A 23,091-nucleotide genomic window follows, 5' to 3' on the forward strand; every position below is an offset into this window, starting at 1 on the left:
GGAGATGGCATAAAAACTCGCGTTGGCCTTAACGTAAAAGACAACGAAAGTATCGAGGACAGGTGTTTAACGCAGATGTTTACTTGTAATGGGCTTTCAACCATTACACCCCTTCCTAATTTTTGTATTGAGACTAACCGTAAATGCACGTAGATAATTTAATGTTTCTTTCTCAGGTGCATTATTGCTCTGTTTTTCTTTTGTGAATGTTCCCGCAGACCAATTTTAAATACATTACACAGCATAGTTACTATTGTATAGTGTAATAACACCTTAAGATATTTATGAAAAAGACGACTGATGTTTTCATATAAAATCGAAATAAATTCGGTTAGAAACAAAACCAAATATTTTGGTTGTAAGACAAAAATTTGTACAAAATATGCAGTCGAAGAGAGCGTAAAAAATTACGACACAAGTGATCGATTGAGTCAATGTTAAATTATTTTGGCGTGGAAAAAATTCGCAAGTCAGTACCCTTTCCAAAAAGGCGCTAGGGAAGAGTGTACAGAAAATTCCAGGGGCGTCGGTGAGAATCGAACCCACGACGGCTAGGTCTACAAGCCGAGAGTCTGACACGCTAAACACTAAGCTACCTACACCACTTATTTAAATTTTTATATTTTACAGGAAGAACTAAATTCAAAATCAAAATGGTTGCTGTTCAACTATTTCACGGAAGTTATAGGGACTTTTGGGACTTCACACTCTTTCCATGTTGATCTTCTGTACTAACAGATCCCTGTGGTGGAAAAAATTCTTCTACTCTGGCAGCCTAAAAGTGAACGCAGTAGCTGTTGAAGAATTCTTCCTCAAAAGAATATCTCCAGGCTCGGCTTTTGTTTGAAGAGTCTGAACTGGCATCTTATCCACAGAGACCTCCACTCCAAGGGGATATTCTTTTTTTTATATCTTTTTCTTTCCCTTTTTCTCGGAGTAGTTTCTCGATGAGGTTTTAGTTTGTTTTTCATGCAGTACTTTCAATACCTAACGTTGATCTCATTCCATAAAATCACCCACAATCCAATAATGAAGATGGCGGAATGCCGAAACGCCTCTGACGGACCAACCCAGAGAGGATAAGTATCATACAATGATCGGTATCGACCAAACTACAGGTTCATCACTCCGCAGACTTCAGGTTTGAAATTTTTAATTGAAAATTGGTAAATAAATATAAAATGATTATAATTTTAACGATTTTGACGAGCATTTGCACACCTTAAAAGTACTTCTTGTATTCATTGAAAGGGATACGGGAAAGAAATTTGAAAAAAAAAAATATGAACCTAAGAAAAAAAATTGATAAAAACAAAAGGACTCGGAAGGTTTGAATAAATCGCACATGTCAAATTTTCCAGTATCGAGCCAGATCTGGAAGTGTAAACATCGGAGAGTGAGTCACTGTTTTGTTCACCTACTTACTCTTCCTTATCTTATCCTTGAAGTTAAGTTGAAACTAGTCCTTTAAAATAAAGAATAATTTATTTTTCTTTATTCGTTTATAACAATTTAAATAATTTTTAATGGAACGAAACACAGGAAGAGATGGAAATGAACAAAACTGTTTAGAAAAGTATAAAGGATAACATATTTGGAAATTTCTCTGAGCTATCTGCAAGTCTTTTGTAAGGACTCTAAACAATATCTATGGGTAGGTATCTTAAACACCTACTTAAAAGTTTGGTCTTTTCATAGTATTTGTTTTTTGTATTATTGTTTTTACAAGAGAGCCAAAAGCATTAACCTAGAACTGTGAGTCGAGCCAATGCCAGTTCGACGAAGTTTGAAATACTGAATTGGCCCAGATATGCGCCAAAATGGCCTATCAACTAATGATTGACCTGAACTTTCACACAGGTGTTGCCGTTGTAATTATCGGTTATGCTTCCGATCATCTCAGGCAAGACAATTATGTTTCTAACATCCTCGTTTTTCTCATTGGGCAATGTACCCATTTTGCCATTTCTAAACAAGTACCATTGGCTTGCTATCCTAGTTCCCTGGTGAACCTCTTCCTCACTCTACAGAGCATAAACTAAGATGACCTGGCAAATCATGGAATTGGTCCAAATCATTCTGGAAAGAAAATTTTCTCAAAGTCTTTTCTTCTTGAAAGTTTCGCCTTGTTCAGCCAGTGGCGTGAGAAATCAAACAGTATAAAAACGCCAGGCTATTGAAAAGGGGAGCTATATTTAAAGCAGATGGTTTTTCTGTTTTCCATGTTATCACGATGTACAATTTCACGTACAACTTGTTTATTAACTTATATTACTATGATTAAATCCATTACAGTTCGTGGTCCGAGTGACCAATTAACTTTTTTCAATTAATTATTCTTTATGAAAGGTATTGGTTGAGATAGAAAAGTCAGTGTCACGAGCGGGATTCGAACCCACGATCTTCGGCTAAATACGCCGTTGCTCTACTATTTGATCTATCGTGACTTCGATCCCATCTCAACTTCACCTCTCGAATTTTCCCTCCTTTTTGCTATTACTATGATAATTAATTTTTTGTTGAAAAGAGTCTAATTATCGCAACGGAAAGAACAAGGCCAAAAAATGTTTATCAACCCTGACCCCAATTTGACGAGGAAATGCGTACCCACAAGTAAATCCGAAAATTATTTAAAAGCGATTCTTATACTTGGCGGTCCACTAATATAAAAAAAAGGGTTGAGCTTTATCAGATGGATTTTCCGGCTATCAGCCGGTGCACACAATTCTATCTCAAAACGTAAACATTAATGTTTGCTCGAAAATCCCTTTGAAAGTACCGCGCATATTCTCTCTTTATCACACTCGCTCACCCCGGCATTAACAAATGTCTTATAAAAAAATGAACGGTTAATAGTAACAAAAGGAATGTATATTTAAAAAAATTTCCATGCTCAAAGTTCATTCGATTAATATGAATATGCAAAATATGAAAGATTCTTTTGAGGGTATGTATAGTCACCAGTGAAGATGGCGAGAACTCTGATCTCGTCTTTGATAGACGAAAACTCCGAACATAGGAGGACAAAAATGATCGGAAATTACATTGCAATGTTTGTTTTGAAATTAAAATTTAGGACAATGATATCAAATTCTTGGTTAGAGTCCGCCATAGCCAATAGTAATCCAGATATATTTTTGATCATAGAATAACCATGGCTAAAAATGTTTCAAGGCTCTCTGCTTATTCCATTTAAAAACGTACTTGCTATTAATAAGACGACAACAAAAAAAGCACCCATTACTTGATGAACATGAACACGAATATCTATAGAAGGTTGACGAGTGGTCGTAATCACTTTTACAAAGCAATAAAGATTTTTTCCGTGATCAAAGATGTTTATATAGGGGCGTCAATCAATTCAATATTGACAGGTCAATAGATGAGTAATGCAATATGTTCTAGTTCCCAGCTCAGGGTGGAATGAACATCCTCAGACGTTTACACGAGTATTTTGTCAGGAAACATTAATCAAATGGCGACAATTGTCTATTTTCTATAGAGCTCTATGATATACCGTTTTATCTTGAAATACATTTTTTAATTACTTTTTTGGTGTTTCTTAAAAAAAATCAAAAGGATCGACAAAGCCAAACGAAGAAAAAAATAATCTATTGTATCTACTAACATTTGGACCTAATATAAAAAAAGCTGCTTATGAGGGGTTTATGAGTATGTTTTGTTTATTAACCACACCCAACAGAAAGGACAGATAATGCTGATTGCTTATAAACAATTCAGCCGGTCGGCCCAACTGCTTAAAACTCTCTCCGAAACAGGCCTCTTTGTTAGGTGTAAAAGTAGAAATATTTATGAGACTATGTTGCTTTGCGTGCTTATTGTATTATATAGATATTAAAACCCTCCCCTGCTTAAAAAATAACTTAACGGATCTTTATTTTTTAACAGATGATTAGTTCTAATCGTAAACAGAAAATTTTTCAAATAATTGCATTTTCAAACTGTAGAACATAGTGGTTTATTTGTTTTTTCAATCTACGGTTCAAAAGGCCATATTAACACTACGCGTTCGGAAGTCCAGCAAGTTTGCAAATATGGCGGATAGAGGTTTACTAATAAAATAAAATACCGTGAGGTGAGTGTTTTGCAATATCGCTTTCTACTCCTCCATAGTTTTTCTTGCGAGGTGTAACGTCAAAATATGTGACACTCTTCAACGAACAAAGTCTAAAAGTTTGTCATGTAATTTCAGGCCGAATGACAAAACTTGGCAAACGGTTTACATTTCGTAAGAAATTCGAGTTGGGATTTTCACCATGTCGCGTCTGCCACCTCACCCGCTGCAGCGCAAAGGTAAACCCATCAGCTGATGCAAATCTAGCTGCATAAATCTATAAACCGGCATTGCATCTTTTAACATTTGCAATGCAAATAAGCATTTACAAGTTAACAATACTGCTAACTCCCATTTCAAGTCACATCATTTATAAATAAACCAAGGTATTGATGATACATAGAATATATAGAAATCAGTAAGAATGATAAAGATTCATAGAAAGATAAATAATTAAGAGAAAAACCAAAAAATAGAACAGAGAAAAGAAAATTGGGAAGAAAAACGAAAAAAAAGAATGTGAGCACGTGCGTTTTATTTTCCCCTCGAAAAATAGTTTATTTCAACCTGTTACCGTATGATCATATGTACGTCATGAATGATTTTCAGTCAATTTAACATATTACAATTCATAAATAACAATTGGGCGATGAAGGAATATCTGGATCAACATAATTGAGTGAATGAAATGTAAATAGGAGATAATATATTTAAGAATGAGAGAGAGAGAGAGAGAGAGAGAGAGAGAGTGAATGGGTTTGGATAACTGCATGCGATGGTGCTGAATAGCTAGCTGTTGACAGCACCAAAATCCCAAATGTGCGTCTGGTCGGGTAAGACCGGGATCTGCGGTTTCTCGAGGCCCGCAGGCAATTTATTATAAATTACAAAAACTGGAGTTGCCGGTGGACTGCGAGAAGTGACAAGCTCAACTCTGTACATGTGTGTCTACCCTCAGTGACTACCCCCAAGGACACCTTCCTTGGGGGACCAGCCAAAGCCCGTCCATCAACCCTGGTGCCTGGGGGTAACCAATGATGGAAGCAAATTTCCCCCTTTACCTTCTTATACCCTTCCTTTCCTAATTTTCCTTTCTCTTCCTTAACCCCTCTGCTTTAGCAGAAGCTTAACCGCACTCCTCAGGCAACGGGTGCATCAGTAGGGGATTCGTATGAACTCCCGAGTGGGCGATCAGTCCCACATTAAAAATAATACTGAACCACGGGAGTAGAGTATACAAGTGGCTGTACTAATTGAGGGTGGACTCGTGGTCGACGTGGTTCGTAAATAAATTGTACCTTAGCTGAGGGGATCGGCCAACAGGAGCCGGAGATATTGTGCCGGGGTGGTGAAAGCCGGAAACCACAAAACTGCCGTTTTCAAGGCACATGTATGGACTTTTTAGGGCACTTCTGAACTTGGTTCGCATTGCACCACCTCACTAGTCAAGGGATGTGACAAATCCGTGCATATGAAATCTTCCTGGTGTTCTCATTGAGAGCACTGGGCGTCTGAGAAATACCCTCGGGGATAAGTCCGGACGTTAAAGATCCTCATGGGTTGCAACACCCATGAGTAAAGATGGGAACATCTGTACATGTGTGTATATAAATATATTGTAATTGGCATAGATGGGGAATTATTTCACAACACTGTACTAAGAACATACTTCCAAATACAATCAAAAATAATTGCGTAATTAAAACGGTACCAAAACTCCACAAACATACCCAGCATCCAAGATCATATGTGAATGGTTTGTTTCGTGTTCTCATATGTCGAAATCCTTGAAAAGCTCCTTCAAACATGATTGATGTCAACTTTCTATCTCACCACCAGTTTAATTTTCCGAAATTTTCAACGTCACTACACGCGTTGTGAACACTATATTATCGTTTCTTAACCAAAACCAGAATTACCCGGGGTGCCTTTCTCGATGTGGCTCAATCATCCTGTTTTTCAGATGAAGCTTAAGGATTTCTTTCCTTTCACGTATCTTTTTATACTTAAATCCTATCTCAAATTCCACCCCAAATTATCTCTTCATTCCAACTCCCTCATCCGTGAATTTGAGGTGTCGCTATCCTCGCAACCAACTGCACACATTAATTTACCTATCGGGTTGCAATGCAGTCAAATAGGCTGTCTAATGTGGATTTATGGGTGGCTCGCAGTCACGTTTAACCCATTTATTTTTTTTAAATTGTGTAACTTATCTACTTACTGTGTATATTAATGCAGTTGTACATTAATAATATCTGCCAGGGACCCACTGGGGTCGCAATGTTATTTAACATTGAGATTCTTTAGCGTGCGCACCAGACACATAGGCCTTATCACACGTTTAGTTTCTCAAGTTAGGAGCGATTCACCTACGCACACGGAAAATCTGCTTATTCCGCGATGTTCGGTATAGAAGCCCGCAAATCCACAGACTAATCGACAGATATGCTGACTTCTCCCATTTGCCCCTTCCGAGGGGGTGGGTTAATATCGTGTACTCAACCGTGTGCCGCGCTTAATGGGATACCCAAAAGATGATCGAAATGCATTGACCAAGTTTTCCTAGATAGAGAAGACAACTCAATCTCCCTGGGTCCTTGGGGCTCTGCTAGCTTCGAAACCTCCAGGTGCGCTCCGGCCGCGGTTTCGATTTAAGTGAAATCACTAACAACAACCCCCCCCCACCCAGAGGAGACCTTCGGTAAAGGCAGTTCAGACAGCCACCACCGAAAAACATCCGCCCCCATCCACCATTCCTCACGCATTCGAGGGACTCCATCAGCGTAGTCTGTGTACTCTTCGGCAGTCCGATCGCTCCGATTCCCGCGAGGTCGGGAGGTAATTCGGAAGTCATACGCAAGTACTACGGGCCACTGCGAGTCCTTTTCCATGCAGCCGGGCTTGAACTTGAAACGAATATACGCTGCCCGCAGTTCAGATGGTTATGCACCGTACCCCGTTCATATATATATCAGGACAGGATCAGGTACCCTAACCTCCGCGTGCCTCTGATGCAGTACCCGCCGTCCGAGGTCAGCTCGCAAGCCAACAACTCCCTTAACTCATCTCGAGGGTCTAGGAATGCGTAATCATGGCGTCCTCGCACGCTGAACGCTTCCTTGGTCCTATCGTCCAAATGCCCAAATGCATGCAGAGGATGCTTAAGGCGATCATGTGCGCCAGGAAACACGTGCAGCTTGGGCTTTAGATAGTTTGTCACGCTATCAAGACTACACCATTATTTTGTGCCTGGAAACACCACCTTGCAACCAAGGGTTGGGAACGGTCTGCTGGAGTCTCCTCCTAGGAGGAGAAAAAAGGGAAGCAGGGAATTGGCACAGCTGAACATTGAACGCTCACTATTCTGTCAGGGACGGCCGTTCTTCTTTTCTAATTGAATCATATAACAGGTTGCGCACAGGGCAGCATCCTAGAGTCATTCTTATTCAAAATATACAGAGCTAACATTACTTTTCTCCTTTGCAATAATATATGTTCATTCCTGACTACCCAGCCATCCTGTAATCCAATCTTATCTAGTCTAAATAAAATTACAAATTAATAAATCCACCACATCACCACTTGTCCCACAGTCCATTCTAACCTCCGATATCGTGCGCTTCCTGGGGCTATAACTTAAAAAACAATCATCATTCCAAATTTACTGGTCCGATTTCTGTAATGTAAGCAATTCTTACAATTTTTTGGTAGAGTTCATCGTTGAAAATTATAATTATAATAAAACTATATATCAAAGAAAATAGAGCAAAAGTAAAGAGAGAAAATGGACCTTTTTTCCTCCATTAGCCATTATTTCAACTGCCTATTGGTTAATATCTTACACTTGTATTAATGTATGTTAATAAGAGAGTTTTAACATTTTTCAGACAAAAAATTTCACGCTAGCCCAACTCCACCAGGACTAGCGAAAAATCAGGCAAAGCTTGATTATACAGGGACTAGGACTAGGAAGGCGCAAATCAAATCAGGAAGTCCGAAATGGCCAGGAGAACGTTACGCCACTCATTCGACAAACTCCTCCGATGGGACGATGAACATCGCGAGCAAAGTGACTGCCAAAGTGGACACTTGGAGGACGAGGCCGAGCCGGGAAGAACTTGAAAAGAGACGTAGGAAGTTGACCTTCGCCCATAAGAAACAGCCAGGCAAGAACTCCAGCGAGCAGATATACCTGAGCAGGTTAAAAACTGAAAAGATGCTCGAAGAGGTCAATCTCCTCCTCACAATGAGCCAAGTCGATAAAAATTTGAAAACATCCAAAAGCTACCTCAGGTCGGTGCAAAGGACCCTGTGCCGAAGCCTCAGGAAGGGGAGCAACGTTATAAACATCCCCGAGATAGACCCGGAGATTCTGAGCCTCGTCCACGAACCGATAACAAAACAGTTGAAAGGGACAGGTATGTTTCAAACAAAAATAGTACAATCCAGCACGATTTACCAGAATTCTAATTTTATATTGCCTCAAAGTTGTTCAGAATCTGATCATACTCTCAGCACAAAAGAAACAGAATATTCAGACGTGAAAAGTTTCACTTCAAGAACCGAACCGAACAAGACGGACGAAAGTGACGATCAGATAATTACAGTTATAAATAATGACAAAGAAATAACACAAACCTGTAAAAAAGAAGAGGAGGAACACCCCTCGACTGTAAGGTCGTTACTATCGTTTTGGAACGAAAAATTCGAAAACAGACCGATGACTGTATGCTATGATCTGTACACGACCAGTAGGCAGTCCTTGACAGGGAAAGAACAGAGAAAAACCATAGAACTTAGCAGTGACGGAGTGGCCGAAGAGCACACGCTGAAACCCTCAGAGCTCAAAACTGTAAACAAGGGCGCTTCTAACATAGTAGACCTTTTGAGAATAAATTATGCAAAACGTCTTCAAAAATCAGCGTCTCACAACGATTTTACCAGCTGCGCTTTGAAGAAGACGTGCGAAGAAGATAATAATATAATTTCTAATAACATGTTCGATGAGAGGATGAAACAGAATCAAAAAAACGTAAGTGCCATTACAACCAAAGCCAATAAAACGGCCAACGATAATAGAGTATTTAAAAGATGCTCTGTACTCCACACATCAACCGGTAGAAACAAGAAGAAATCAAATCATCTCAACACCATTCATAAAACAAAAAAGAAACCTCGTAAATTGAAAATGCAGACGAGCAATCTCCGCCTAGTGGAAGTTTTGAAGAAAGAGTATTCCATACCGATCAGCTATCCGTATCTGTACCTCGTCAAATGTCTTGAGGATTATTCTACAGAGATGAAGCCGGGCGTCTACAGGCCGATACCGAGGCTGGAAATTCTATCTGAACCGATCGACGCCCCGGATGCCAACTACGATTTCGATCAAAAATATTTCAATTTGAGGGATTACAGATCTTTGACGAGGCCGTGCACACCGTCTAGGGACATTGTCAACGGGGGCGAGTGTAAAATGAGCCTAGAGAAAATTTCGATCATTACCGGCATCAAACCAGACATCTTGAACACCTTGGTGCAAATAATAAAAAAGGAAAACCCACCGGAACAACTATGCACGTTGAACAGGTCTGACTTGGAGAAACTCTACCAAATAGGAAACGAGTTAGTAATGAAAGACTCTTCGACAAAAGGAATCTTTTTTTATTTCCTCTCCAACATAGATACAGTTGTACGTTCTAACAAAGAATACATAAAAGTGGCTTATCTTAAAACTATGTCGTATCTGCTAAAGCTGCCTCCTGCCGTTAGAGAGATAGGGCAGTTCGGGGCGATGGAAACTCTCTCAGTGGACAGAATGTATTTTACCGCGACAGTGAGCTTGGTCATATTAGGCTTATCCATGTTAGTGGCTTCGTCAATTTGAATCCATCGACAGTTTTTCACTGGATTTAGCGAACCTCGCCTTCCGACCCAGGGGATGTTTGCCTTTTCTCGACTTCGGTTTCTTTGACGCATAGTGAAGATTTTTCATGGGATCTTCGCAGTTGTTTTGCGACATGTCGAACATATACGCCAAGCTGATATCGTATCTGAAACACACCGAACATCCAATCTATAGAAATGTAAATTTCAAATAAATATTTAACATTCAAGGCGTTTTATTGCAGGACACCTAGGAAGTTTGTCTCTTAGGAAGCTGGTCACGCTCGGAGGTAGGGTCGTGTTCCTGCTGAGCATCAGACTCGTGAGGTAGCGAGGGCTTTTCGGCTTCTCGGCGCAGTGGAGTAAAAGTCCCCATTCGTTTTGGTCGCAGTCCAAAACATAAGTATTGTAGACGCCCTCATCTGTCGGCAAAACGATTAGTTGGACAGAAAGAAATGTCAGCAATTCGACCATTATTGGACTTCTTTGTCCATCGATTCTCGTAGTTGTTTAACACATTCGAGGATAAACGGACAAAGATGCTCATCAATGATCAAACTGCTAACGGCTCGTCCATTCGAATAATTCAAGTAAATTAAGCTATTGTACAAGTATCCTCGGCGTGGATCCAATGGGCGGGTTGCGACGGATCCGGTATAGTCCAAGTGATATTGCCGTCGAGTACTTCGGCACCAGGGTCGTCCGCAAAGCTGTACGTGAAGTTCATTTCCAGCTCTATCCTGTCGGACGGCATGGAGAAAACAGCCCTCATGCATTTATATATCACGTCTTCCTCTGAAGTGGCATAATACTGCACTACGTACCAAGAACCTAAAATCTGTCGTTGACAAACAGTACAATTAAAACACCGATTATAAAATATTCAACAATATGACTATCAAAGCAAAGTAATATGTATTTGCAGTTAAAAATAAATGACATAAAAAGGGAAAATGCCAAAAATGTGTATTACTCCTAAACTGACACCATAGGCGAATATTAGTTAATCATCTTTGATTGAGTTGTTATGTCTTTTTCATATTACTTTCAACATGAAGCCAACAGTCATCTCTTCAGAGCAGTCTCATATTTTGCAACTTCAATTCCATGCAAAACCATTTTTATTCACTTTATATTTCTTAAATTGATTTTACCAACTAATTAATTTTATTTTAAAAAATAATGTTTCAAAAATATTTGTACAGCTTTTACTTGAATCCTAAATATGAATTAATGTTTTACACTTCATTTATAGACAAATTTATCGGTATTATAAATACAATGTCCTGTATAATACATAAACTGATTATCTGTAAATTAGGTACAGCGATTATTTCAAGCACAACAGTTATGCTTAGGGAAAGTACCGAAGGAAAGAATCTAAAATATAAATACTTTATTTCCACCCATAGTACGTAAAACAATGTTAACAACGGTTACTTTTATTACATCTGGATGTAAATAGAATTTTCAATAATACAACGATTTATATCTTTTATAGAGAAAAAATTGCAAAAACTGATTTGAAATTAAGCCTAAGATTGAATGAACCAAGTCGTGAACTTTTAGTCCTGATCAGGATCCAATCATTGTCTTTTTGTATTATCTTATGTTTAGACTTTTAAATTATGAACTTACCGAACTTATATCGAATCTTCTCGCACCTTTCACCTGAGGGCACTTTGTTTTGTCGTCTTTCTTCAGGAACGCCTGTACCGCGATAAATGCCAACACTAAAAGAACAGCCGTTCTGTTTAAATTCGCCATAATAAATAAAAGTCGGCTGGCGAAGGATGACAGAACTCAGTAATCTGAAAAAGGAAGAGGAAACTAGCTATCTCCCGGTCGCGGGACGGTCAGCGGCTCCAGGCGATAACAGGATTCCAACATCACTAGTCGGGGGTGAAGATCTTTAGGTTGCAATCGGTTAAATGCTACCAACCCTTGAGTACTCGCAAATTATGTAATGTTAGACGGTTTGAAGTTCATGTACAAGAACCCTTGAAAATATGCCGGGATGTTTCACAAAGAGGAGATGATTCTTTAGCCCCTAAGTGCCCATGTATGGGCCTGCAATACCATATTCTCAGATGGGACAAGACTTCTTATCTTGTCGGAAAAGACGATTTCCAAGTCTATCTACTAAGCTCGTTCTTGTCTATTAGACGCTGATGAGTCTCACAAATAGTGATTATGGAAATAGAAATAACAAGAGATAAAGTTTTGAATGCATTTGTTGAAACCACTTTTAGGAAGAGCTTCCCCTCTATCTGAAACAAAAAAAAAAACTTTTTCACGTAATTTCTAATTCGCCCCATATGGCATTTTGGATGATCATTTGATAGCCTAGCCAGCATCACCCTAAAAAAAAGAAAACCCGAATACAGGTCGACTACTAACTGCGTTTCAAATATCTTAGCGTTAAGCGGGAAGGAGGCAGCTCGTAAATTAAAAAAAAAAAAAAAAAACTAAAGAACGTTACTCCTAGTACGAAAAAATAGCTGGGGCCATCGCTCGCTCATCCCAACCTATATTTTTGGTCTGACAGCACTTCCAAACCGTACTGCATCTTGAGGTTGGTGGGAGCCCGGTTCCCAATGGCAAAGATCCCGTCTCGGGAGCACCTAGTATGCCATTTGCAGATGTACAGGTGCGGGGTGGGAAGCTTGAAGAAGTAGAAGTCCTTCACTATAAACTTCAATAGACCGATATTATCTTCGGGCCAAGTGCGGTCTTTAAACATCCCATCTACATTCACGTGAATCAGTAACGACAAGGAAAGAATTTCACTATCTTCAGCGCTGGGTCTTGTGGCTTCCGTGTAGTCAAGTTACTATTACCGTATATAAGTAAAACTTATAAACCAAACTTTACTGTACGGAAAACGTTCAGATCCAACACTGAAGATGGTGAGGAGACGAAACGAGCCTGACAAACAAAAACGACAGCGAAGGAAAGGCATACTAAAATGATAGGTAACGACCCAACTACAGATATGAACTTTTTGATACTTCTGTCATAAAAAAACTTACAATGCTTTAATTGAGAAGCAACTGAGAAGACAACTATCATCGACATCCACTAATTTCTATAATAACATATACCCATTTCCCCGAGCTAAAATCGGCAAATGACTTAAAGACTCTTAATGTCTCATAGAAATAAAGCAATGCTACACGTTGTATACTATGTAATCTTTGTATGTAATCTAAATTAATGTGCTTCAATAAGTAATCTATTATTTATTTGTCGTTAATACATTATATAGTGTGAAAATTGAGGAACGAGTTGAAATCTGAAGGATTGATGTAGGTCACCGGACCCAACAATTGTGCCTTGTGAAATAGACTTGCCTCATTGTATACCTTGTACCAGGGTGGTCAGCGCGTCTTTTTAAAAAAATTTGTTGGTGACAGTACATCTAAAGTGGAGTAGTGCGGTAAACCTCATGGTTTATCTCACAATCCGTTCAGAAATTTTTTTAGAGTTTATTTAAGAAAAACAAGCTTCTTTACACAAAACCTCAATATTTTCCTCTCTAACGTAGTGTTACCCAACTTTTGACCCTATTTTTTGGTTTAATACAGAATTTCCTTTTAGATTAGTTCACTTTAGATTAGTTCTAAAATTGCCACTCACAAAATAACAGCACAAACATAATGAAATGTGCGAAATCGTAATTTCGGATCAACTTCATTAAATTGTAGCTCCCTTATATTATTATTTTTTTTTTTAATGTCAAACCAGCTAAAACCTTCAACATGTTATGACATTTACAATAGTATTGAGATAAAACCATGAGATTTACGGCATTCTACTCTACATTAGATGTACTGTCATCGAAATTTTTTTTTAACACGACGAGCTGACCCTCTGTAAATTGTACAGTAGGCAAGTCTATTTCCCAAAGCACGATTGTTGAGAATAGTTCAGTGACCCCACATCAATCCTGCAGATTTCAACTCTTTCCTCAGTTTTCACAGTATATAATGTATTAACCATAAATAAATAATAGATTATTTATTAAAGCATATACAACGTGTAGTAGACCGCTTTATTACTGTAAGTCTATAACTAAAAAAAAAGCGTAACTTTTGAACTATGTACTGTCACCGTCGAGCTGACCACTTTATCTAATTTTCTGAATTGTATAGTCGATGAGTATCGGTAATGAAGATTTAACAAGAATAAATAATGAAAAAAAAATTCTCTCCTAATGGGATGTGTTATGAAGGGGGGCTACAAAAAAGCAAATTTTTGAATACATAAATACTATGTATAAATTATGATTCTTGTTATTTGAGCTATTAAACCTGGGTGAAAACTGCAAGTTTAAGTGGAATTTTAGTCAAAAAAAGTTTTTCTTTTCGAAAACGGTTCCAATCCGTTCACAGTGAGACACCCTGACTGGACTCTCACTTTGGCCTAATAGAAGGTTTCGCTTTTACATTCCACATCAGGCCGGTTGCGCAAAAATGTCAGATCCTAAGACAAAGCTCCAGGAGGAGATTAAGCTCCAAGGGGACTTGGTCCGAAAGCTCAAGTCGGAAAAAGCTGATAAAGACAAGGTAAAGAGAATTTAAATCCATTTGCTAATGTAACCTTCCCCCAGGGATACAGTACTGCTACACCATCTGGGCTTTACAAGCCGCCGTCTCCAATGCAGTATAGTTTTTAAAGTAGAAAATCCCCCGATTTTCCTTTAAACTGAGGCTGCAATTATTTATTTATTTATTTTACACACAATCGGGCGATGGAATAATAAAAAACTAGCCTTTGTCGTTATAATTGTGAAGTTTTGACATGTTCTATAGGATTTCAAATTACTCTTGGACGAAAAACGTAAATTTTTTAAATAATATAAGACGAATAACTACACGTCCACAAAAACAGGTAAACGCTTTTCAAAAATTATTTAATCAATTTTTCTAATTCACTGTTGAAAAAAAAAAAAGGTTAAAACGTGCTTGATCTGGATCCGGATTAATTTTTGTCCACTTTTAATTTAGTGCAAGTGTCTTGGTGGACTGCTTCAATAATAATTTTTTTTTCAACTCTATTGTACGTTTTACAATAACGTTTAAATTAGGTAGATTAATTTTTAACTAAAATACTACAAATTAGGTGTAAGTTTCCAAGCTTTCGAATTATTTTAAGATCGTCATCATTTGGGCAAAACAATCTTAAAATGTCTACAGATTGACATATTTAAGTTTTTTTACAGGCGATCTCTAATTTCCTTTCTAGACTGACTCATACCTCACACTGTCAAGGACATTCAGTATGCTGCAGTGTTCATGATTGAAAAATTAGTCGATACTTCTAACATTGAGAAAATGTTACTAGAATGTTATATCTGTCACTACCACTTAGGGTTTTAACATTTTCATTATTGATATTGTTCCTGAATGATAAAGCGAGTTCCTAATATACGGGTATCATTGCGTTAAGATACAGAGATGACATTCTAAAAATTTAGCGCATGAACTATCTGTTATGGATGAACCAAGACTTCAGAGTTTGCCTTGCTTTGGAAAGCCAGACCAAAATGATCGACAAAAACCATGACCAAACTACAAATATGAATATACCCTTTGCCATCTAATCTAGGATCTAGTCGGCTTAGATCTTATAGGCTGACCGAACTGATCGTAAACGACAACTACAGATTTATCACAAAATTTCAAAGATGTTTGATCAACTCTGAGCACCATTTACAATCCTCAAAGTTATCTCTTCTAGTCTAATTTTAGGAAAAGAGGATACCCAAGTTTATTGTCTATCCTCGTTCTGGTCTAATAGACACTGTAGGCTGTTGTAATGATTATGAAAACAAAAATAACGAGGTATAGTTTTAAATGCATTTGTTGAAACCATTTTAAGTTCCCTTCAGCATGGACACAAAAACCTTTGTACTTAGTTACTAATTCATCCCATGGCATGTTGGATGCTCACTTTGATACAAATACAGAAGAAACTCATGAAAAACCAGGTGATCAACCTTAATTTGGTCATTACTGATCATTTTGTTCCGCCTATCCTTGCTGATATTTCAACCAAATTATAACCAAGGAGTTTAGGCAGACTAAAATGATGGATAACGACTGAATTATAGGATTTTCTGAATGGAAGTCTCTGTTTCTGAAATTCAAATCCTACATGAGTATCATATCATTGTGATGAGGGAAAGATATAGTAATAATTTTATGTAGAAGGATAATGACAATGATTTCACATCTAGCTCTTATCAAGGTGCAGGCCAAGATACAAAATAGATTTGCTTGTTGGTATATTTGTTCAGATGGTTTATCTTATATTTCCATTTACATCCATCATTTATGAATCTCTTTGGAGTTTGTAGTGGAGCTTGATTCTTCTTTTTGAAGTATGGGTATATCATCCTCAAACTGAACTATTGTGAGTTGAATTGTGAAATTTCTTTATGGGATTTACAGTTTAGTATTTTCAGAACATTGCGTGCCTATTGTCATTGATTGTTGCAGAGTCTCCCATTCATAGAATCCTGTATTTTGGTCGTTTTCAGTCTGTCTTGGTTACAATTAATTCACCACACAAGAATATCAAAATAGTCAGTAATGATCAAATTAAGGTTCATTATCCTGCAGCCCATCCAGAAAAATTTCAGTTTTCATGCGTTCACATCTGATTGATTGCATGAAGTAAGTGCACAATTTCATCCAGAAAAAACCTATGTTAACCCAAGCCCCTGGACATCAATTTCAACAATTTCATGGTTATCACTACAAATAGGGAAAGCCTTAATGATTCCAATTCAATAGCCAAGAGGCTATTGACTATTATTTGACTGAACTGAAAGATTCCTGGATGAGAAGATACGGCAATTTTTTTACTATCTTCAGTTAGTTCTTACTCTAATAAGAAAATAAACCAAACACTATTTATGGCAATAGCCTGAAATGCATCTGGCAAAAACAGTGGGGATAAGCAGACCAAAATAAAATCGTTTACATTAGGAAAATCCACCATATTTCTCCATTAATAATCACCTGATAGAATGGATCATGGAACCAGGTACCTGAAAAGATTAACAGATAATTTAGTCTTTTTCAACAAACATGGAACTAACACAAATTGTTTAAGGTTGCTAAAAAGGCCTCATGCACTGTTCCATAAAATTTTACTATTGTGCTCATTATAAATCACAATCTAACTTCGTTGTATAGCCGCAGCTGTAATGAAATTGCAAAGATCCTAATTTTTGTACTTGCTTTTGCTTTAGTAAGTTAAGGCAAGATTCTATCAACTAATTATTTTGCTAGTTTGAGTGATGTCCCATCCAATTCCCCTTTTTGTATATTAGTTTGAAATTTTATAGAAGGGTTCTGAAGAGCCCTCCCTGGCTGGTAATCAGCCTCCTCTGTCCTGTGTGCCCTGAGACCAGAGAAGATACAGTGTATTCACTATTCATATTTCTCCCAGTATAAATATATAAATAAAAAACTAAATTCTTAACTTATTTTTTCTTACTTTTTTCTATTCTTAAATTAATTTATTTTTGGATAATTAAGAATTTTTTGAATGTAAGGCATTTGGTGAAATTTTTTCATGTCTTGTATTAGCTTTTATCTGTAGCAATTTCTTGTCATGGTTCAGCTGATGCTTTCTCTTTCTGGTCAGGGCTAGTTATGCAATGGTGAAAACGTAAATTATTCCAATTTTTTCAGTTGTCTTTATTTACTTATGGATTGTTAAAATATTAATTCTATTTTTAAGCATAATTGTTACAAAAATTAAAACTTTGTGGGTAATGGTTATGATTACAAATTCTCATATTTTCTGATTTATATCTCGATTTGTTATGTTTAATTATTATAATTGTATATTATATTATATATTGCAAAACTTGTATGCTTTTCCTTGCTCGAGTTAATTGCATTCTTTAAAAATAAGTTTGTCTTGTGATAGTAAGACAGCATCAATGATGTGAAAAAATTAAATAAAAGATCCTTAAAAAATTATTAATAAGTATAATAGTAAGGCAAGGGGTTAATATTAATTGATAATACATTCAATTTTTTTAAGGGTGTAAAGTAGTTTTCAAGCAAACAATTTACAGAAGCTTATATGTTAAACATTTTAAAACAAGAATAAATACGTTTTGACTTTATTTTTCAGAATATTTACTTTATCTGCAATAATGTTAATTTTTTTCTGCTTTTGAACTTCTTTAGGTTCTGGATTCGAATTATATCGACCTAGCCCATGATTTTTGAATTGTGAATTATATGAAGAAGGTATTGTAAAGTGGTTTGATCTCTCGTCCATGACAACCACCGGGTAGTTGGACATTAAGTCTTGTATGACAGAAATTACTTTATTTTTTATTTATTATTTTGTTTCTTTTATTTTTGTATTAATTAATTCATTGAGTGATTCTGAGACTCTTTTATACATTGTCGATAATTGAAAATCCAGATCCTATCTTTTATAAGTTTTCTTAAGAAATTTGAAATTTTAATTGCTAAATTTTAGTTCATTGTTGGTAGGCTTTTGTAATAAATCTACAATTTTGCTATAAAGTACTTGAACTGTTGGATTGTCTTTCATTAATTATTATTAATAATTTTTTAAGGATCTTTTATTTAAGTTTTTCACAGCATTGATGATGACATTGATTTTTATTTTTGATCTGCAGTCTATGAAAAATTCAAACTCGTTCGTAATTTTTGGCTAGAGTTTATAGCATTACGTTATTTTATTCTTAAACTATATTAAAACTTTTATTTGCAATTTTGCATAGATTGGCGATGAAGTAGCTAAGCTCTTGGCTCTGAAGGCTAAACTTACCGAAGAAGACGGAGGAGGTGATGAGTGTGGGCAGGGCGGCAAGTTTGTTCTCAAGACCCCCAAGGGGACTCGAGATTACGGGCCGGTGTCGATGGCTCTCAGGAACCAAGTGCTGGACAAAATCGTTAAAGTTTTTCAAAAGCACGGCGCAGAAGTAATAGATACTCCCGTCTTTGAACTTAAGGTAAAAATATACAACTTTATATACATAATATGAGTAATTCACTGATAATCAGTAAAATTTTTAACTTGAAGGAAGTCCTAACTGGAAAATATGGGGAAGATGCTAAACTTATATACGATTTGGCCGACCAGGGTGGGGAAGTTTTGGCTCTTAGGTACGATCTCACCGTACCATTTGCTAGGTACCTCGCTATGAATAAAATCACCACTATTAAAAGGTACCATATAGCAAAAGTTTATCGAAGGGACAATCCTGCTATGACAAAAGGGAGGTATCGAGAATTTTATCAGTGTGTAAGTTTAAATTTTTCCCCTTTCTTTTTATATATTTTTTTATGTTTAATAAATCCATAATAGTTTGTTCGGTCTTAGGATTTTGATATTGCTGGTACTTACGATCCTATGCTTCCTGAAGTTGAATGTTTACGAGTCGTATGTGAAATTCTTAATGAACTTGAATTAGGAAGTTTCATTGTGAAAGTGAATCACAGATCTCTTTTAGATTCAATTTTCGAAGCTGCAGGAGTATCAAAAGATAAATTTAGGACTGTCTGTTCTTCAGTAGATAAACTTGATAAAGTAAGAACTATAAACATAGTAGCATATAATTTTTTAAAATTAATGTTTATATTATTTAGAGTCCATGGGAAGATGTTAGAAAAGAGATGATAGATGAACGAGGATTAACGGAACAAGAAGCTGACGAAATTGGCACTTACGTCAGGCAGTGTGGTGGAAGGGAATTACTAGATAAACTTAGTAGCGATCCAAAATTAACTGCAACGAAGGGTGGCCTGGCTGGAATTGAAGCGTTGAAGTTATTATTACACTATTCTGAATTGGCCGGCGTAAGTAAATACGTATCTGTCGATATGAGTCTCGCTCGGGGTCTTGACTATTACACCGGCTTGATATACGAAGCTGTTTTAACCGGTAATATAGTTCATAATAATCAAACAATCGTTGTTTCAAGTTTAAATTTGTTTTAGGGGCTGAAGTTGGATCAGTCGCAGGTGGCGGAAGGTACGACGGACTCGTAGGAATGTTCGATCCAAAAGGCAAACAAGTACCCTGCGTCGGTATTTCATTAGGGGTTGAGAGGATATTTTCAGTTGTTGAAGCTAAAGCAGCAGGGTCAAAGACAAGGACAACCCAAGTCCAAGTTTTTGTGGCAAGCGCTCAAAAAAATCTGCAAGATGAAAGGTTAAAGATATGCACTTTGCTTTGGGACAATGACTTTAAGGTACGTTCTCTCTTCTATAACTGAATGTAGACTCAATTCAAGTTGTTGATTTTTTTCATAGGTTGAACAATCATACAAAAAGAGCCCAAAACTGCTAGACCAGTTGCAACATTGTGAAGATGGGGGTATTCCATTGGCCATCATAATTGGCGGAGACGAACTTAAAAAAGGCGTTGTCAAAGTTAGAGATGTTGTGACTAGAAAAGAAGTTGAAGTGCCAAGAGACACCCTTGTGCAATATTTGAAAGAGAGATTAGCCACTCTTGAAGCGCTAAGCTAGCATTTTTAATGTTAAAACGCTAAGCTAGCATTTTTTAATATTAAAACTGGAAATATCCATGTTAAATTATGAAGCCAAAAGATAACTTTAATTTATTTAAAAAAAAATTGTAATGTTATTCATTCAACTTTCATCATTTTATTTGACAAAAAAATTAAATGACACCACTAGATTAAAAACACAATCAAGGTTGTATCAGTTTATTTATTTACAGCAAAAAAAGTGTTTTATTGCTCTGAGGAAATTTAAACATAATAAAATATTCTATGTTATTAATTTAAAAAACAAAAACATTTTCAATGATCCTTTTTACCAAAATTACAATTCAAAATTCCTGTACATTTAGAGTAAGAATGGGATACTTCTAGTATCCTTCTCACTGGTGGTCGGTCAACTGAAATTAAATCTCATATTGAGCACATAAATGGTGCTATGGATCTTAATTGCTTAAGAAGGAAAATATCCTACCTATAACTATTTGTATTTCTGTATGAAGAAGTTGCTTAAATGAATAAAAATTATGATTTCGAAGAGTTCTGGTTTTTAATTTAATTAAAAAAAAAGTGTTGACTAATTATGTAAGCGGTGCTGTTACAATGATGAAAGAAAACATGATTTCTACAAACTATCGTCACTTATATTCCTAGAGAACTGATTAAAGGCACTTGCAGCATATTGTACATTACATTCGACGACTTCGGACCTCCGCTGTTACTAGGTCCTTATTGCCAAGAGATAGGAGGACATTTTACTTTTTGTGTGGAAGGTAAGGTTCAAAAACGGGGAAAAAAATAGATAATATTCGCATTTATTGTTGCTCTTTTCCATCTCAATATTTACATGAGATGAACTAACACCCACATAAAGCTTTAATCATTTCTAACCTAAGTTCACGTGTTGCAAGATGAATTCTCTCGATTCATGAAAGATGAATGAGATATCAAGTTACATATCATGTTTGATAGACAAACAGCCATTTCTAACATTAAATAAATTTGAAGGTAACTAAATATGTTGATAGATGAACAACAGACACCCTCCACTTGTTTCCAGAACATTCAGCAGTTGAGGGGAAAAGTGATGCCATTGTAAGGACAGAAGCTCACACTGCTCACTACACCCCAAACCTTGGGGGGTAATGGCATCTGTAACCTATTGGAGTTAATAGGAAGACCCGAATGCCCTTTCTTACCATAGTGTCAAAAATAATTGGTAGGAAACTACTACCTGCTTGGAATAACAAATTATTCAATATTGGCATCAATGATCATGGAATGTACAGATTCTTTAGAGAACAGCTCATAACAATACATACATTACAAGGAGAGAGGTTATGTTTGAGGTGTGAACTCAAAAAAGGCATACACAAACTATGTCACGTATACTGTAACTATAGAACAGGAGATAAAGTAACTTTTGAAGGGTGTAGTAAAACACAAACCTAAAAATTAGTACTAGAGGCAAGGGACTTTTGGGGAACAAGCAGACAAACTGGCCAGAAGAAGGGTGGTTTTTCCTTATTAACTTCTTCCAAATTAACCTCAAAGCAAATGACAAAAACTGGGCCAGCATTCAAACTGTTAAAAATGAAATATATTTCATTTATATGGGAGCAAAACTCAATAGAATTAGCCAGATGGATTTTGTTTATTAATTGTCCTAGATTAACAATTACCCTGCTGAAGATAGAAAAAAGCCGTAACCCCGAAACCTATCTGACAGGCCAAAAACAATGAGGATTGACAACTAAAATTATAGAAAACTACACGTTCATCACCTTGCATACCTCAAGGCAAATTGTTACAATATACAAAAAGTTGCCTATTTTTTCAGGTGAAAACAAACTTCTCAAAAATGAAAAGGGATATTCGTAATTTATTCTTATACTGTTAATTTTAATTAAATTAATCAATATATATGATATTAACGGTTTAAAAAAATTATTATGTCCAATAAACAAAATTCTAGAATTAAAACCTTTTATTTTGTTATTTTTCAAAATCCGTTAATTAAAATTTCCTTCAGTGAAAAACAATAATTTCTAATAAATTTTAATGCAATTTATTATAAAAAATAAAATAAAAATGCTAGGGATTTCATTACAGTACTTACTTCATTTTTGAGAAGTTTAAAATGTTGTAACAATAAACATTTATATAAATTTTGTTATTCGTAGAAATTTATGGTTCAGTTCTATTAAAAATGGGTAATTCTGGCCAGTATATGCAACATTAATATTAAAATCTTTGCACACCTGGCATAAAACCCTGGGTTGCAATAGACCAGAGTAAAGATACTGGAAAATATAACAGAGAAAATTGGTGCTGCTTCAACTGCAAGGGGATAAAAAAAAGGTAATGGACACTTACTGGGTTTGTCTATTCTTGCTGTTCTCCCCCCTCTGTGGTTGTACTGATGGTGATCGTCTCTATTTTTCCACCTGAAAGCTCCATGTCAAAATGACCTTTATGTCCATATCCCAGAGAGTGCACTATCCTTAAGGTAGTTGAGCACTTTCAGGATTTCTTCTACACTTAATTCCCTAGGTGTGTCCACCTTTCTGCAGTAGCTGTACCATTTCTGAGCTAAACGCTT

General features: G+C 36.5%; 3 protein-coding genes across 3 annotated transcripts; 2 read left to right on the plus strand and 1 right to left on the minus strand.

Moving 5' to 3' along the window:
* Window positions 1-3,904: 3,904 nt before the first annotated feature.
* On the plus strand, window positions 3,905-10,191 carry LOC106669802. Its single transcript, XM_014399541.1, has 3 exons — window positions 3,905-4,096; window positions 4,214-4,314; window positions 7,966-10,191. Exons 2-3 carry the CDS (start codon window positions 4,278-4,280, stop codon window positions 9,960-9,962), a joined length of 2,034 nt encoding a protein of 677 aa, XP_014255027.1. The 5' UTR covers window positions 3,905-4,096; window positions 4,214-4,277; the 3' UTR covers window positions 9,963-10,191.
* LOC106669804 lies at window positions 9,722-11,766 on the minus strand. Its single transcript, XM_014399543.2, has 4 exons — window positions 11,600-11,766; window positions 10,571-10,799; window positions 10,212-10,383; window positions 9,722-10,128 (listed from the first exon to the last, which is right to left on the minus strand). The coding sequence occupies exons 1-4, from the start codon at window positions 11,726-11,728 to the stop codon at window positions 9,954-9,956; spliced, it is 705 nt and encodes a 234-aa protein (XP_014255029.1). The 5' UTR covers window positions 11,729-11,766; the 3' UTR covers window positions 9,722-9,953.
* A 2,600-nt stretch (window positions 11,767-14,366) lies between these two features.
* Window positions 14,367-21,024, plus strand: LOC106669803 (histidine--tRNA ligase, cytoplasmic). The gene is given in 7 exon segments (XM_014399542.2): window positions 14,367-14,529; window positions 18,744-18,974; window positions 19,046-19,267; window positions 19,346-19,552; window positions 19,612-19,951; window positions 19,954-20,216; window positions 20,278-21,024. Coding segments are annotated over 7 exon segments (1,575 nt in total). The 5' UTR covers window positions 14,367-14,436; the 3' UTR covers window positions 20,497-21,024.
* The last annotated feature ends 2,067 nt before the right edge of the window (window positions 21,025-23,091 follow it).

The sequence above is a fragment of the Cimex lectularius genome, unplaced genomic scaffold (genome assembly GCF_000648675.2).
Source record: "Cimex lectularius strain Harlan isolate CLEC.00 unplaced genomic scaffold, Clec_2.1 scaffold76, whole genome shotgun sequence".
Classification (NCBI taxonomy): domain Eukaryota; kingdom Metazoa; phylum Arthropoda; class Insecta; order Hemiptera; family Cimicidae; genus Cimex; species Cimex lectularius.

What these genes read in the sequence shown, in the direction of transcription:
- LOC106669802 (XM_014399541.1), top strand. Translation starts at nt 4,278, where the DNA reads ATGTCGCGTCTGCCACCTCACCCGCTGCAGCGCAAAG. An exon ending in TCACCCGCTGCAGCGCAAAG is followed by an intron (nt 4,315 to 7,965) that starts GTAAACCCATCA and finishes AACATTTTTCAG; the next exon opens with ACAAAAAATTTCACGCTAGC.
- LOC106669804 (XM_014399543.2), bottom strand. Translation starts at nt 11,728, where the DNA reads ATGGCGAATTTAAACAGAACGGCTGTTCTTTTAGTGTTGGCATTTATC. An exon ending in GAAGATTCGATATAAGTTCG is followed by an intron (nt 10,800 to 11,599) that starts GTAAGTTCATAA and finishes TGTCAACGACAG; the next exon opens with ATTTTAGGTTCTTGGTACGT. An exon ending in CTAAGAGACAAACTTCCTAG is followed by an intron (nt 10,129 to 10,211) that starts GTGTCCTGCAAT and finishes GGTGTGTTTCAG; the next exon opens with ATACGATATCAGCTTGGCGT.